At 34.8% G+C, this 17,722-nt stretch overlaps 2 protein-coding genes across 2 annotated transcripts in view; one reads left to right on the forward strand and one right to left on the reverse strand.

Moving 5' to 3' along the window:
• The first annotated feature begins 7,816 nt into the window (after positions 1–7,816).
• Positions 7,817–16,420, forward strand: LOC107842782 (mitochondrial thiamine diphosphate carrier 2). The gene is made up of 8 exons (XM_016686809.2): positions 7,817–8,228; positions 8,676–8,817; positions 9,709–9,825; positions 12,063–12,174; positions 12,422–12,549; positions 13,686–13,838; positions 14,833–14,976; positions 15,914–16,420. Exons 2-8 carry the CDS (start codon positions 8,701–8,703, stop codon positions 16,130–16,132), a joined length of 990 nt encoding a protein of 329 aa, XP_016542295.1. The 5' UTR covers positions 7,817–8,228; positions 8,676–8,700; the 3' UTR covers positions 16,133–16,420.
• A 271-nt stretch (positions 16,421–16,691) lies between these two features.
• LOC107842790 overlaps positions 16,692–17,722 on the reverse strand; it is a gene marked incomplete in the record, with an annotated part of 12,701 nt that continues 11,670 nt past the window's right edge. The window contains 1 exon segment of the mRNA XM_047408291.1: positions 16,692–17,195. Within this exon segment, the coding sequence (XP_047264247.1) occupies positions 16,912–17,195 (284 nt within the window).

Here is a 17,722-nt window from a genome sequence, read left to right on the forward strand (position 1 = left end):
CTTCCTCATTGTTAGCTCTTAAATATTATGTGTTTTAAACATCGTTTATGATTCATTAATAGTGGTTTTGAAAAGTAATGTTGAGGGTTTTGTTGCATATTGTTGAGTATTGTTTACTCTTAGTTTTAATTGTATTTATACATGTTTTAAGGATGGTTTTGCACATGTGGGTGCTTGGTAATTCTGGTTTAACAATTAGGTAATGGTTCACCCTAAACTTGATGGTTTTTACTTTGGTTTTGGTCTTGGTAATGGTATGCCCTCAAAGTATTTATGAAAATGTCTAAGAGAATAAACTAGTCACATGTTAAATGGTGTTTTGAACTAAGGCATTGGCCTAATGAATATGAATGGTTGGTAAATGATTTTGGTAAGGCCTTTTTGGCCATGTAATGATTTAAATGGTAACCTTGATGGTTTAATTGGCTAAAAGGGTTTGAGTACCTAAACATTAAATTGATTTATGTCTTTATTAGATAATGGGTTCAAGTCCCTAAACTTTGAATTGAATTTGTGTCTTTGTTAGACAATGGGTTTGAGTCCCAAAGTGAAATAAATGGTTGGTTGATTGATAATGGTAATGGCATGTTACACGCTTGCAAGTGGTGCTGGTATGACGATACCAATGAAGTGCCTTGGTAAGTAATTGGCTTAATGGTTGTGTATGTGAAATGATGGTTTTAAATTAGGCTTTAAAGAGGATTGTGTAGTTGAGTTGTGAAGGTGGAGGTCCCGGAGGGATCAACACTGGAAATCTTGTTTGCTGACGGGGGATCAAAATAGCCTGAGGTTCGAGTCCTCTTTCTTACTATGACCGGGAGGTTTAAGTCTCCATAATATATGGTTTGGGAGGTTTGAGTCCCTCATATCATACTACGTGATCGAGTGACCAAGTTACTTAGTATATGAGTAGGAGGTTTGAGTCCCCAATGCGTATACGTAAGATTATTCTCCGATTTGTGCAGCTACACGAACTAAGGTCCGACCAGGGGGTGAGAACTGGGGCGCATATAGCCCATGGGTGTTATTAATATGACAGCTAAGCTACACAACGTAGGTTAAGATTTCAAAGGTCCATGTCAAAGAACTTTTTCCCTACCCCAGCATGGTATATATGTATGTATTGCATTGGTTATATGCATTGATTAATTGGTTTTGAACTATTGGCATTATATTATCTTTATCCTTGAGTTACATGCTAGTTCTCCAACCGCTATCCATTTTCAAATGTTGTATCCCCATGCAATGTAGGTGTTGGTAATACTATCACACCTCCTACTCAATGACTTAGATTTAGGGACAACTTATGTTGACTTGAAGTGGTGAGCTTCCATACTTCGAAAGGTTCCATTTCTTGCTTTGAGTTTCTTTGTCTTTATTGGTTTAGACTTGGATATTGGTTTTTTGGCTATGGTCGGGGCCATGCCCCGATTAGATATTTTTGGTTCGTTTTAGAGGCTTTGTATGGACAAACTGTGGACTTGGGTATGTTATGAAATGGATATGGATTTGGTTATGCTATGGTTGTTAGTTGGTATTGGTTGGTTTGACTTGTTTGGGATGGTCATGGTCATGGACCTATTCTGAAGTCTTTTAGTTGTAAATTACTCTATCTTGTTATAATATCAGAATTCATCTGACTCAAGGTATATGTTGGTTAGTTGGATTGGGTATCGGGGATGGTCTCCGGTCCTTGTTGGACTTGAGATGCCCATTACGACAAGGCCCTAGTTCAGGTCATGTCGTATTTAGTAAAGCTTATTAATACAAACATGCATTTGATTATGATGGTATCACAATTTTCTCTGAAAGAGGCAGAATAATTGAGAAGGTAGAATAATTGAAAGGAGTTATTTTAAAATTTACTCCTGAAGTAGTAAATTCAAAAAATTTATTCATGTAATAGTAAATCTGAAATTTACTAAAGCAAAAATCACATATCATAGTAAACTTGGAATTTACTAGTACAACAATTTCATAAGTTGACATGAACAGTTATGACATTTCGGAGATGTGCTTATTGAGTATTGAACAAGTAATGAAGAATTAGAAGATTCTTCAAGAATTATCCATGTTGTTTGTTGTCATGATAAGTTGGTTGGACCAACTAATGTTGGAATTGAATTCTTTAAATCTGGAAAGTATAAAAGGTAAATACGGGTCTATTCACCTATCATGTGATATATATTAAGATGCATTGATATAGGATGATCATATGTCGTTTATTGTCAACCTATAGTTTGACATCCATAAAATTGTTTGCTCAATATAAATTGAGTTAAGAGCATAATGTTCAGATTGATAAATATCCAAGTTGATTAACATTAAATGCCTTCAAAAAATTAGTTCAATCATTGGTTATGAGAACAAAGCTTCATATATTGGTTTGAAATATGATATACTTTATACAAAAGTACTTATATGCAGCAAATTCATAAATTGTGATTAATTCCCTCTCAAAGTTGGTTTAGGGTCAGGAACCACACATTTTTCATCTAATAGTTTTGATGTGTGGTATTCGATTAATGTATATACCATGATACACAAAGATGAATTCCTCAAAAAAGATAGAGAATTTATGTTAGTTTTCCTAATATAAGGGGGAGATTATAAGCAACTATGAAGTATGTTAGGAATTACCATCAGATCTTCATTTAAAAGATAATTCAAGTCAAATGTCCGAAACATTTGTTGACTCATATTTAATCTCATATTTAAATTGCAAGTGCACCTATTGTGTGTCCCTAAAAGACAAATTCTACGTATATGTAAAGCGTGGTAGATCAATCAGTTCCAAATGAAATAATCCTTAAAAAGAATAAGGAGAAAATGATCATAATAAGAATCTAATGTGCTATTAATGAGCCTACGGAATAACACTTCACAAAATTTTATGTGAGGTTCAGGTACTTGAAAATAATAAAGTAATGAGATGTTATGTCACATTGTGAGCCGATACAAAAGGATATATCATCGATAATATCTTTGATGCAATATTGACTCAATATTGTAAAAGATTACGAGGATCTAAATTCTACATTTATTTAAGCATGCTGACGTAGAATTATTTACCAAGTGATATGAAAGGGTGCATCTTGGTAAGCATACAACTTAGTTGATTTGCAGTCCAGACACTTAAAGATGTCACATATGAAATGCCAAATATTGTCACTTGACATCACTTATATAAAAACTTTTTAAGGATTCAAAATGTTTGAGGCATATAAAAGTTTCTGGGAAACTTATTTTTAATCCTTATATTGTATAAATTTATAACTTAAAAATTATTGAAAATCTTGGAGTGTTTTCATAGCAATAGATTATTTATTGAAATGATAAATATACCGAATTGAATTAATTACGAAGTATCATATCTTAGTGTAATTGATAAACTAATATATCTTGCAAATACTACAAGGCCTAATATAGCCTTTTCGGTTAATTTGTTAACAAGGTGTATTCTACTCATACTAGGAGACATTGAAAGGGATCAAACACATATTGCGGTACCTAAAAGGGACTATCGATATGAGCTTGTTTTGTTCTAAAAATTACAATCCTGATCTTGTTGGTTATGCTGATGCTGGGTATTTATCTGACCTGCATAAACTCGGTCTCAAATAGGCTATGTGTTCATATGTGGGGGATACTACCATATCTTGGAGATCTACAAAGCAGTCTATTGTAGCCACTTCATCGAACCATGTTGAGATAATAGTTATTCATAAAGCAAGACGAGAATTGATGTGGTTGAGGTCCATGATACATCCCTTTCAAGAAAATATGATTTGAAATGTGACAAAGTACTCACAATTTTACATGAAGATAATGCAGTATACATAACACAACATAAGGAAGGATTCATAAAAGTAGATAGAATAAAGCACATTTTGCCAAAGTTTTTTTATACACATGAGCTCCAAAGGAATGATGATATTAACGTGTAACAAATTAGTTCAAGTGGCAATGTGACTGACTTATTCACCAAGTCTCTTCCAACTGCAACTTTCAAGAAGATGGTGCACAAGATCGAAATGCAAAGGTTCAAGAATGGTCTCATTATTGGGAGTTAATATGTGTTATACTCTTTTTCCTTTACGAGGTTTTGTCCCACTGTGTTTTTCTTGTAAGATTTTTAATAAGGCAACCTATATGTGTACTATTAAAGATGTGTACTTTTTTTTCTTCACTGGATTTTTTTTCACTGATTTTTTTCTTTTAAGATTTTAACGAGACACATTACCTATCAATTGGACATTCAGGGGGAGTATTATAAATGTATTATCATATATATATAGTGAATGTTTATTTATGAAAAAGTTAGAAATCTCAAATTTTTGGACAAAGTTAATTTTTCGTTATAAATAAAAGGATTTTCCTTCATTATAATAAATTCCTCAAGAATTCCTCAGGGGAAATAAGAATTGGTCTCTCTTTCTCTCCATTTTTCTTGTTCTTACTTTATATTTCATAATATTAAATAAATAATGAATTCTTATGCACTGATATTCTACCATACATCACTGATATTATAATTAAATAAGTAATAAATTTTATGCATCGAAATTTTACTATATTATCACTAATACTATGCAAACTTTTATTCAAAAATGTTGCTTATAAGCTAAATTGTCATTTATGGCAATTTCAGGGGAAGGTCAGGAAATATGGTGGACACTAGGATTATTAGGAAGGAGGAGTTGCTTCTTTGGCTGTTAGAATTTTTTTAAATACTAATCTATTGGAACGTGCGTTGCACGTTTATCCTTTAATATTGAGTATAAAATTTATTTTTCAAATACTTCTTCATTCAACAATATTTATTCACTATTAACTTGACACACACACCAAGAAATAATAAATAATAGGAATAGTTTCACTATATCACCTTTGAATATAATAAATTAATACTTTAAAAAATATTTTGGATAATAACTATTATTTATCATCAACAGTAAAAGATGCAATGATTTTTCAATGATCTAATATTATTGAACATATATTTTTAGTAACATCAACAATTAGAGATAGGTTGAAAGAATAATAAATTTTAAATGATCTATATACTTTGCCAACTTTCTTTGAACTAACAAGATGAATTCAAAAAATACAAAAATAAAATAAAAATAAAATTAGCATCAAATAAAAATTTCTATTATTAATTATTGATAAGACTTTTAAATTAGTAAATATTAATCAAATAAAATTTAAAAATCATACGAAGTAAAACTCACGATTTCTCTACAATACTGAGATTAAAAGTCATTGTCATTTTACGGGAGAATTTCTTTTTCTGTCTAAGAGGTGTTTCTGGAATAGCAAAATCCTCCAGGTTCACCTTTCCACCATTCCTTTGTGAGTTTTTTTCTAGCTTAAGCATTTCAAGTCAGAAAAGCTCAGAAAGCACATATATTATAGTAAAAGCAATAATAAATTTTATAATATCATATTAGAGTTAATGATCAAAAAGACAATTAAAGTGTTTCAACTTTTTGAAATTCATACCAAAAATATTCTCGAATTTCAGTAGTGTAATTGAATCATCTATCATAATAGAACCAATAAAAAAGTATTGTAACCTTTTTTTTCCTCTTTTCTTTTTTCTTTTTTCTTTTTTCTTCTCTAGCTCTTCAAGTGTCAATGTTTTTGTTCTGATGCTATCGTGATTGGCGTGGTTTATCAAATGCTTAAAACTCAAAAGTCAATCTAAAAACAAGTTCAATAAAAAAATTCACAATGTACATGCATCACAAAAGAAGTGGAAATTTGTAATTTTTTGTTGTCTCATTTCATTTACCTTCCAACTCAACCTATCATGAATTTCAATTCGCAATAAATTAAGTACAAAAGCATCAATTTTTTGGTGTAATGATGCTTATCTCTATAGAGTTCTATAATGAATCCAACATATGCATTACCATTCGATCTTATAAAAGGAAAAATGAAAGAAAAAAAAAAAGCATCGAATTTTCGAAATCAAAATTAGTGAATTTCATTTTTATTTATTTATTTCATTACCAAACAAGGTTTACTTAATATTTTGCATAATATTAGCTCTTTTGATGCATATTATGTGCAATTTCTTCCTTATTAAAGTATGGTATGTACCTTGCTTGGTTGGCAGCTTCCATCTGAGTTTTTTGGCTATGGCAAGAGAAGTAATCATGGCTAGACATCAACAAGTTAGTTTAACAGTAGCATTATAGATATAAAGTCCAGATTGATTTAGTTCAAATTGAACTTTCTCAAATATTTCTTTCTTAAACTCTTTCGTTTTCTTGAAGATCTATTCCAAAGTCATGAAAGTAGCAAAAACATGAGTTTCACATTGAATAATTTCATTGAAAGTTTTTTAACATAATGTGCATTAGACCTTTTGTCATGATTGGATACAAGATGCGCAATCTTGATCAGACTCTCGTTGTTTTTGTCCTGTTGAGGCCCATTTGTGAAATCAACAAGGAGAACAAAAGAGAGTTTTTCGACACTCATTGCTTGGACTTTAAACTGATATTTCTTCAACTCAATCTAGCTTGAATTTCAATCCACAATAAAATAAGCACAAACTCTTTGAATTTTCAGAAATAAAATCAGTGAATATACGAAAAAACTAATCATATTTTATAATTTGTTGGTTATAAATATTCAAAAATATGATTTTACCGACATTAATTCTTCTAATATTAAAAATAGACATATAGTTTCATCCCATAAGATCTGTAAGTCCCATCAGTTCACTCGAAGTGCTTGTGTATCTGTACAAATATAAATACGAATCCATTTGATAATAACGCAAGAGAAAGTTGATTCCAATTTACTATCAATCATAAACATTCTCGCTATCGAGAAGAGTCCCTTCTTTCGTCTACAGGAGCCAGAAGGTATCGTTTATTATTGTACTTTGTAGGAAAAAATAGTACAACAAAACTGCTTATATTACGAACCTAACCCTAAACTAATTCAAATAAAGAAAAAGTATGAAAAAGCATTTCTTTTTACACCAACAAAAAGTGCTGATTTGGTAAAAAGGACTTATAGTTTTAAAAAAGTGAATAATAATTTTAAAGATAATTTTATATATCAAGAAAAGTTTTAATGAAGGACAAAATATTCAAACAGTATTTATAAAGCTCTTTACACTTTTAATATACTAGTTTAATCTCACGTATCCGCACGTGTTACCTTTGATTATTTAAAATTAGACGATTTTGTCGTTTGCAAAGATTTTTAATGAAGTGCCAAAAGTTCAAATCACTTCTCAAAGACCTTTCACACTTTAATATAATAATATAAAAATAACCTATATTTTATTGTAATATATATTTTACTACCAAAAGTTCTAATTGGTTAATGAATCGTTACTTGTGCGCCTAACATACAATAACTCTTTTTCTTGCTGCTAGAGGGTAAGAGAGGCGCATTGATTTTAATCATATTTGTAGTACGATATTTTTTAATTTTTTATATTTATAATCTTTCTTATTTTTAAAGTTAATATAGATTATAGATTATATATTATAAATATAGATATAGATTATAGATATTCATAATCGTTCAATTTCAAACTCTTAAGGATCAATATTAAATATTTAAATTAATTGAAAATTGAATGCTCACAATTAAATAATGAAAGGACTTAAGTAAATAAAATTATAGATTAGATATAGCGATTAAAGATTAGAGATAGAAATTAAAAATTAGATATTAGAGATCAGAGATATTCCACCTTTGTTTAATTTCAAACTCTTAAGGATCAATATTAAATATTTGAATTAATTGAAAATTAAATACTCTTAATTAAATAATGAAAGGACTTAAGTAAATAAAATTAAAGTGAATAATAATTTAGAAAAGGGAAAAAAGAAAAGAGAATATTTTCTTCTTCCTCTCCCTCCCTCTCTTTTTCCATTCCCTTTTCATCTAAACATCACCGCCATTAAATCCAACTTTAAGCCTTTTGCATCCCTACCCCACCACCTACGCCCGCCCACCACCCCGGGAAAACTTCTTCTTCGTGTTCATTCCAAGAAGTTTCCCGGGTCGCTGCTTCCCCACCCCGTATTGTATTGCTTTTTGCAGCGACAAATTCCCTCTTTCAGTTTTGGTGGATTATTAGTGGGGTATAATAATATATATATTTAGTGGTTGCAATAATACTTTTTTTGAATTTGAGCTCTGAAATTTTCAATGATGACTCTTCTCTTCCTCTCCCATTTTACTCCTCTCAGGTATTATTTCTTATTCCTAGATGTCAGTGTTTCCATTCTCTATTAGAAATCCATATATAAACTATTTCTTAAGCACAAACTAGTACTAATTCAACTTTTTATTGAGACCCACTTGCTTCCATTATCACATATTTTGTCATTTTAAGGTAAATTAGGCGTTTTGAAATCTTAGAAATTATCTCCCAATTTATCCATGTGTGATTTGTTTTGACCCTATTCATGTTTTGTTTCCCTTAATAGCTTTAGATACATGTGAATGTTATGGAATATGTAAATCACCCATATTGCTATTTGTGGTTTCTTTAGCTATGGTGGCTTTTGGGTGTGACTTGAGCTAAATTGGGATTTTTTTTGAAAGTTTGAAACTCTTGGGGTTTTAGTGGGAGCTAAATGAGGATTTTTTTTTTTGACGTTTGAACACAAGGGTGTTTCTTTTTGGGTTTGCAGATAGTTGTTGTGGCTATTAGGGGAGATGGAAGAGACGGGGCAGCTTAAAAGAGCTTTTATAGATGCTACGGCTGGTGCAATTTCTGGGGGTATATCCAGGACCGTAACGTCACCTCTTGATGTTATTAAAATCAGATTCCAGGTAATACATTCTTCTATATGTTTACTGCATCCTACCATGTTCGAGGTGCTGTATTGTTGTTGTACTTAGCATTTATACAAATACTGGTAATAGCATAGTATTGCCTGAAAACGTGATCAGATTTATGGTCAAGATGACCAGTAGTCTTAAAAGGATGAGGCATCTTTCTGTCTTTGTTAATAATGGATATTCCTAACTGCTTTTATTATTAACCAGTTTCAAAAATAAAGCAGTTGGGGAGAGTGCATGGTTATACAATTGGTTCAGCCCATTAGAACTAGTCCTGTACATTGGCCTTTTCAGGTTCTCTCACGAGTGTTATCCTTGTTACAACAATGATGCTTTGACTTCTCTATAAATGGCAGGCAGAACAACAGTTTGACATTTTTAATTTGTAAACTTTAGTTTTGTTACTTCAGGAATATGTGTGATTGTAGAGATAACCTACTTTTTCAGCCTTGGCCTGATAATTTGTTGAATCTCTAATTCTTGCTGTTGGATGATTTGCGTTTATGTGCAGTGGAGAACCCTCAAACATTCCACTAATTGAGCTCCACGCTTACACTTTTACATGTAGAGGCCTTAAACAGCGAAAACCCTCATTTAGTTTATAAAAATCTCATTTTGTTTGAAAATTATATTCTTCGACTAACTCCCCTCCATAAAAGAGTAGTTGATATTAAGTCTCTATGGAGCTGAAACCAGTTTTCACATTCTCCTTTGACAATTTTTCGTCACTGCTTCATTTTCATCAGGCCTCCTAATTGGGATAACCAATAACATGAAAATTGCCTTGATCTTCTCTGTATATCAAGTACAATTGTACACAAAGAGATCCTTATTAAAAAAAGTACATAAGAGCTGATGTTTTTGTTTCTAATCTTTTTACAGGTTCAACTGGAACCCACTACTCAGTGGGCCTTGCTTACAAGAACTGTGTATGGCAATTCAAAATATACGGGGATGCTGCAAGCCAGTAAAGACATACTCAGAGAAGAAGGTTTACCGGTACATTCCCTATCATATTGAGTACTTTTTAGGAATCTAATAATTATTTGATGCATGTATATTCATAGACTGTCAAACTTTTCTTGACTCTTGGATATATTACTTATTATGCTTTGTTTATTTACTTTGCACTCAAACAAATTTGAAAATCTACTTTTCTGTTGCTTGAAAAATATTTAGTTCTTGAAAAACTAGGAATGTCCTCTATGACTTCTTGTTATTAAAATTCTTTGCGCGGTCATATTCTTTACTTGGTACACATGTCATTTTTCTACTCAGTTGATGGAAACATTGCGGTGTTGCAATGGTGGGGTTTTGTCTAATTGTTGGGTTCAAGATTGTGACTCCTTCCTTCCAAAATAACTCTCTTTCCAATTGATGCACGTTATAGCAAACTGCGATTACCCAAATAATGGTGTGGTTACTGATTCTTTTCTGTCCATGTTCTATATTTATGGTGTTAATCCATGTGTGTCTCAAAAGATAATTAAAGTTTGGTGAGGCTGAGACGGATAGTGTCTATTTCGGAAAACCAGTTCGGATTTATGCCCGGCCGCTCGACGACGGAGGCAATCCACCTGGTACGGAGGTTGGTGGAGCAGTATAGGGAGCGGAAGAAGGATCTGCACATGGTGTTTATCGATCTGGAGAAGGCATACGACAAAGTCCCCAGGGAGGTGCTTTGGAGATGCTTGGAGGTGAGTGGAGTACCGCTGGCATATACCAGAGTAATTAAGGATATGTATGATGGAGCGAAAACTCAGGTGAGGACGGCGGGAGGAGACTCAGAGCATTTCACTGTCCTGACAGGATTGCATTAGGGATCTACTCTTAGTCCCTTTTTGTTTGCGTTGGTGATGGATGTGTTGATGCGGCGCATTCAAGGGGAGGTGCCGTGGTGTATGCTTTTTGCAGACGATGTAGTTCTGATAGATGAGACTCGAGGGGGTGTGAATGGCAAATTAGAGGTGTGGAGGCAAACTCTTGAGTCTAAAGGGTTCAGGGTGAGCAGAAGCAAGACAGAGTATGTGGAATGCAAGTTTAATGACGTGAGGCGGGAGAATGAGGTAGTAGTGAAGCTGGAAGCACAGGAGGTATGTAAGAGGGATAAGTTCAAGTATCTTGGGTCCGTAATCCAGAGTAACGGTGAGATTGATGAGGATGTCTCGCACCGTATTGGGGCGGGATGGATGAAGTGGAAACTCGCGTCGGGGGTGCTGTGTGATGAGAAGGTGCCGCCCAAGCTTAAAGGCAAATTCTACAGGGTGGTAGTCCGTCCGGCCTTGTTGTATGGAGCGGAGTGTTGGCCAATTAAGAACTCCCACATCCAAAAAATGAAGGTGGCAGAAATGCTGATGTTGCGCTGGATGTGTGGACCGACTAAAGGGGATAGAGTTCGGAATGAGACTATCCAGGAGAAGGTTGGTGTGACTTCAGTGTAATGCAAGATGCGGGAAGCACGATTGAGATGGTTCGGACACGTGAAGAGGAGGGGCATGGATGCCCCGGTCCGTAGGTGTGAGAGGCTAGCGTTGGATGGTTTTAGGCGGGGTAGGGGTAGGCCGAAGAAGTACTGGGGCGAGGTGATTAGGCGGGACATGGAACAGTTACAGCTCACCGAGGACATGACCCTAGATAGGAAGGTCTGGAGGGCGCGAATTTCGGCAGAGGATTAGGGCCAGTTTGGGTCGCTAGTGTAGGGAATTACTTGGTGGGGGTTTTATTCCTGTTATGATTTAGTCTTCCGTGTTCCATGTTTTATTACGAATCTGTGTGCTTTCCTCTGCTTTCCTCTGTTTTATATTACTTATGGGTGCCGTATTTATGTTATGTAATCTGCTTCTGTGCTTTACTATGTATTTGTGTGGTATCTCGTGTCTTGAGCCGGAGGTCTATCGGAAACAGCCTTTCTACTTCATCAGAGGTAGAGGTATGGACTGCGTACATCTTACCCCCCCAGACCCCACTAGGTGGGAATACACTGGGTTTGTTGTTGTTGTTGTGGTGGTGGTGTTTCTGTGTTCGACAATTTCGTCCTTCTTGTCTTACCTTTGTGGGAATACACTGGGTATGTCTCGGAAGATAATTAAATTTTATGATAATTGAAGTTTACTTGTTTGTACATGGGGAGCAGGAGACGTTTCTACTTATTAGTTTTGAGGATTTTGATGATGGTATACTTTGCAATTATGTGCAGTTTTCTCAAATTTATTCTGTTTCCTTTGCTCACATGACAGGGATTTTGGCGGGGTAACGTTCCTGCTTTACTGATGGTTATGCCATACACTGCAATACAATTTGCGGTGTTGCACAAATTAAAAACTTTTGCTAGTGGCTCTTCAAATTCAGGTCTGTATCGTAGTGTGACCTGCTCGGGTAGATTTAGTTGGATTTTATTCATAGTTCTTCCCTTTTCTCCTCTGTCACAAGTTGTACAGCTTTTGCACCATGTGTGCTTTTAGAAGCTATGTAAAGAAGTTTTATCTAGTCTATGTTCGGTTCGGAAAGCCGATTTACATATTTAGCTGTTCAAAGATGCCTTTAAGTAAAGCTATTTAATCGTCAATGTCTGAAGGGATTCTTTTCTATGATGCAGAGGATCACGTTAACTTGAGCCCTTATCTTTCTTACGTCAGTGGAGCGTTAGCAGGCTGTGCAGCTACCGTTGGTTCTTATCCGTTTGATCTTTTGAGAACCATTTTAGCTTCTCAAGGAGAGCCAAAGGTACGCATAACTTCTCTATGATATGTGACTATAGTATAACCTTTGTTGCATGTGGTACGAACTTTGCTGACATATGTGGAACCAGGTCTCTTGCAATGCAAATCATGTTTGTATTGGGTAAATTTGACAAACTTATATCTGTAAAAAGGGATAAGATTGAAAATTTCCCCTTCACCTCTAGTTATAGACTTGGTGGTTGATTGATTGGTCACTGTCATGTCAAAGAAACAACCGAATAAAAATCTAGAGGGTGTTTGGATTGGCTTATTTTTAAGTGATTTTGGCTTTTAAGTACTTTTTAAATTTTGGAGGTGTTTGACAAAGGCAAAAAGTGCTTTTAAGCAATTAACTTTAGTATTAAATTTTATTTTTTTTTTAAAAAAAAAGGCTAAAATCCAAGAGTAGGTAGCTTTTGATTTTTAGCTTTTAAGTTACTTAAAAAAAGCCCATCCAAACACTCTACTAGTCTTGAATGGACAGTGTCGATCTAAGTTGCGTGGGCTATTCACTTTCGATGCTGCACCGGTGTCGGATTCTTCAAAAATATACTACTTTTGGAGAATCCTACATGCGCCCCCTGGCATATTTGAAGAGTCCGAGCACCATAGGTGTTGATTGTGGCCCTCGGTTTTCAAGGCATGCATGTTGGATACACGCACACAAACTTACCATCCATCTGAATGTGTTTAACACCATTATTTGAATACGTTGAAATTGGACGTTTGAATATACATAATCCATTATGCAATAACTGCTTTACGTGATTTAAAAGTATGCAGTGCCATTGTCTTCGTTGTTTCCCCACTGGCTTTTTGGTGATTACAATTTAACACGATGTTCAGCCTACTTGATGTAAGTATTGAATTTGCACTTCAACCATGGTTGGTTGGTTGGTGAATTGCCTATTCATTCATCATTTGCGTTAACTTAATGGGTTTACTAGAAATTGCATAGCTGGATCATAGATGATAAAAGTAATGTTCACAAATTCACATTAGTGTTTTTTTTTCAAGGATGAAAAGCCAATGAGATATAACACTCCAACGTCTGTTGTATTACAATTTATTACCATTTTGTATCCTATTTCTGCAGTCATGTTAACTAGGTTTCGTGGGACTCATGTGGTATGCTAACAGGTTTATCCGAACATGAGGGCTGCATTTGTTGATATATTTAGAACTCGTGGCATTCGAGGACTATATTCTGGATTGACACCTACTCTTGTTGAGATTGTTCCTTATGCTGGTTTGCAATTTGGGACTTATGATACATTCAAACGCTGGATGATGGTAAACACTTACCCTTCATGGAGTCTCTCACTGCCATGTTTGATATTGTTGACAAGTTTTAGCAATCGAGGATAATGCACTGAAGTGGTTGTATACTGTATTAGATTTTTGACTTGGGATAATCTTTGTAGACGAGATAACTTTAAAGGGTTAATTATCAGAGATGGTTTTACCTGTAATACTGAATACACACAAGGTACTCCATATGTCCTAAAGTTTTTTCTAGATTTGTTGTCCAGAGGTTAAGCTAGGCTTAGGTCAAAAAAAAGGACAAAATAGAAGAAAATGAAGTACATGAATAGTATTATGATGCAGAAGGTTTATGATGTTCTAAATGTGCATAAATTTATCTAAAATTACATTGTACCGAAATCCAGTTAGTTTGAAGAGTCAACTACACAAACTTTGGGTCGGAAGTAGTAGTATATGCATTTGGAGACACCAATTGGGCACGAAATCAATGTTAGATGAATCCAGATGCATTAGTAGGAGCTCATTGGGAATGATGTAAATGTTATTTGATGAATCTAATTTTGGACCGTGGATGCATAAAGTAGACACCAACTGGGCATTGACATCAAGGTTGTTAGATGAATCCAATTCCATATCTATGGAAGTCCTATACCTGAATCACCTTAATTCAGCAGATCTGAGGATTAGAGTGACTGATTTTATTTAGCTACTGTATTCTTGAATTATTTAGCTTGAGAAGAACTTTAACCACCCTAACAGTTTGTACATTTTACACTGGTTTATTTTTTTTGGGGAAAAATCTGACCTTCTAAGTCGCAGCACTATTTTGGAGATTGCTGAGACATGTATTTTTCTGTCAAAAGCTTATACACAGTTTAGTGTAATGCTTAAAGTTTTATTTGATTGTTAACTTCTTATTTGTCGAACAGTGAGAATAAGCTTTCGGCACCAATTTTTGCTGCAGTTGGATGCAGCAAGTGTTCTCAATTTGATCTCTGACAATACGGATTTATATTTGTAGACCTGGAATCATCTTAGATCTTCTAATACTATCCATGGTGATGAACATGTGTCGAGCTTCCAGCTTTTTATCTGCGGTTTAGGTGCTGGGACATGTGCAAAAGCCGTCTGTCATCCTCTCGATGTTGTTAAGAAGAGGTTCCAGGTAAATTTGCTTTCAGTTGATTCTCTATCTTGGTTTAGTCCAAAAAACAAAAAGCGTTAAGGTTACTAATATTTTAAGAACAGCCTATACAGGTCTTCTTTTATCCCTAAGTGGGCTTCTAAGTGCTCTTTGGATTTAAACAAATTCAGGAAATGCTGTTATTTCTTTAAAAGGCAAAAGATAGTTATCTTGTTCTCCAGGGTCCAGTGTTTTTTTCAGGGGAAAGAAATCAAACAATGGGTGGTTGAAAATAGGAGGTTATCTTTCCAAACCATTTTCTAGTTTCTTAATTTTTCTTTTTATTTCAAGATTTTCAGCTATCCCCAAATATGTTTTGAGGCGTAAACATGTTTTATTGGTTCAATTGTCTTTTTGAAGTCTTCTACTTTTTTTTTGAGAATTATTGTTTCATAATCACATTCTTCCCAAAAGGCCAAAACCCAATAAAATCTGTTTCAAGTGTGTTTTGGATTCGGAAACCATTAAAAGATCCAGCTTCTCCAAATTCCTTCTTCGAGTGCCTTAAAATTAGAGTTCTTTCTATAAACGCTCTCTGATGTATCTTTGACGATCCAGTTGGAACCTGCAATATCAACCTCCTCCTCCTGCCTGCTTCTTTTACCTTCATCTCCTAACAACTTTCCCCTATGGTATCAGTTTTCAAAATTTGACCTGCAATCTCACTATTTCTACACTCACATGCCTTCCATAAATATGATTAAAAATCTCTGCGACCCCATATAGGCAAAGTTAGATGTGTGCAATATAGTGACTAAAACTTGTCATATTCAACTTGGGCTAGTTCTTTTACATGTTTTACAATCTTTTTTTTCGGTACGTCTCTTAGCATTGTTAATAGGAAAGAGAATGAAATCAGATGCAAGTGAGTGAAAATTGTTTGTGACAAATGTTAATGTTGCAACCATATACCTTGCAGATTGAAGGACTACAAAGACATCCAAGGTATGGAGCTCGACTGGAGCCTCGTGCCTACAGGAATATGTATGATGGCCTCCGACGGATCTTGATAGAGGAGGGTTGGGCTGGACTTTACAAAGGGATTGTCCCCTCAATTGTTAAAGCTGCACCTGCAGGTGCTGTAACATTTGTTGCTTATGAGTATACGTCAGACCGGTTAGAGTCCATATTGACCTGAAGCATGCAGAGCACTTTTTCTTACTTTCTCCTCGTGGTGGCAACTGGAAAGGGCCTGATAATTTTGAGCTTTTGTTTATTTTTTGTCATTCTTTTTCTGTTTGTATCTTAAGATGCCCCAAAGGAAGTAAAAAGTGGGGCCATAATTAACACTTCTTGTAAGAGAGGGAGTGTTATAGGTTCCATTCAGTTGAATGCCGTCTTTCTTTTCGTCTGTACAAGACAGTGAGCTCCTTTTATGGTGTCTCACAATTTCTCATGCCTCAACAGTATCGGAGGTTTCATGGAAGCTCTTGTGCTCTTGTTCTTTTTCTCTTTTAGATCCCCGTTAAATACTTTGTAACTGATTTGCCCTATAAGACTATGGTTATATAGTGCTGGAGCCAATCATTGAGACGGTCTGCCTTAGAGTAATTTCTTGTTTCAACTAGCCACTAGGTAAGTAGTGGCTTAAAACGATTCCATGCAGAAGTAAAAAAAATATGAGCAATTTAGTTGGATACTCGCAAAGTGGAGGACTAACATCATCAGGCTGTTTGCAGAATTAAGCTTCTCGAATATGTGAGCAAAAAGAAAGTCCTCTCCTGTTGCAACAAACATCATTAGGATCAGTTTCTGAAGTAAATATGAGTGCCATTTTTCCTCCAGGACCGTGATGTCAGGTCATTATTACGACAGACGAACTTACAGCTGCAAAATTGATGTATAAAGCGAACCCCCTCGGGAAGTGTGAACTCACTCATTTCTTTGAATTATCCATGACTATAAAATATGATACAGTTATGACTTCATCTTTTTACTAGCGTCTTCTGGGGGCAATGATACGAACTGCAGAATCCTCTGAACCTGGGCAGCATCAACTCGAAACCACTCAGCAATTCCATTGATATCCATAGACCCTTTATGATCATCGGATCTGCCTTGATGCAGGAGTATAATTTCTCTTATCTGAGACACATTCAGCGTACCAGAAGGAGCAGGCCTTTCCTCATATCTGCTAGACTCTAATGTTGTATTCCTTAGCTTAGGCAAGGGTCTATCATACTTCTCCACCACTGTTGCCTGCACAGTAGCCACGAATTAACAAACTAATAATTCCTGATACATGTGTTATTGTAGCTATTACTACATTCGAATCTCTGTCAACTGAAATTTTTAGTTAGACAGCAGAAATTCAGTAACTTAAGATCTCTATTTCATTTGCACCCAAGAGGGAACCCCATTGTTGCAATACAACCTACTGTAAAGTGAAGAATATCCGACATTACAAGAATGGTTTAACTACAATATATGACCCTATTTTTTCAGAAGCTTGACCTTCATCTGAAGAGTCACAAATGGAGCATGGAAGTGCACACCCCTGGTGATATACATCAATGTACCATAAGGCTCAAACAACTCAGACTTAAAAAAACTTATATAAGATTGCCAGATTTCAACAGACCAGTGCAGGCTGAATTCTTGATGCCTGAATAAATCAATTATCATGTGATTATTTTATAGCCTCACGCTTTTCACCATAAAAAAAGGAAAAAAAAATAGATATGAGTTAAAGTACTGATTAAAACTCCTTACTTGCACATAAAGATGT

This window comes from Capsicum annuum, chromosome 1, assembly GCF_002878395.1.
Source record: "Capsicum annuum cultivar UCD-10X-F1 chromosome 1, UCD10Xv1.1, whole genome shotgun sequence".
NCBI lineage: Eukaryota > Viridiplantae > Streptophyta > Magnoliopsida > Solanales > Solanaceae > Capsicum > Capsicum annuum.

Bases quoted from the DNA above. Each gene is read 5' to 3' on its own strand.
- LOC107842782 (XM_016686809.2), top strand. From the start codon at position 8,701: ATGGAAGAGACGGGGCAGCTTAAAAGAGCTTTTATAGATGCTACGGCT. The intron at 12,175-12,421 runs GTCTGTATCGTA...TCTATGATGCAG, and splicing joins TAGTGGCTCTTCAAATTCAG to AGGATCACGTTAACTTGAGC. The intron at 12,550-13,685 runs GTACGCATAACT...GTATGCTAACAG, and splicing joins CTTCTCAAGGAGAGCCAAAG to GTTTATCCGAACATGAGGGC.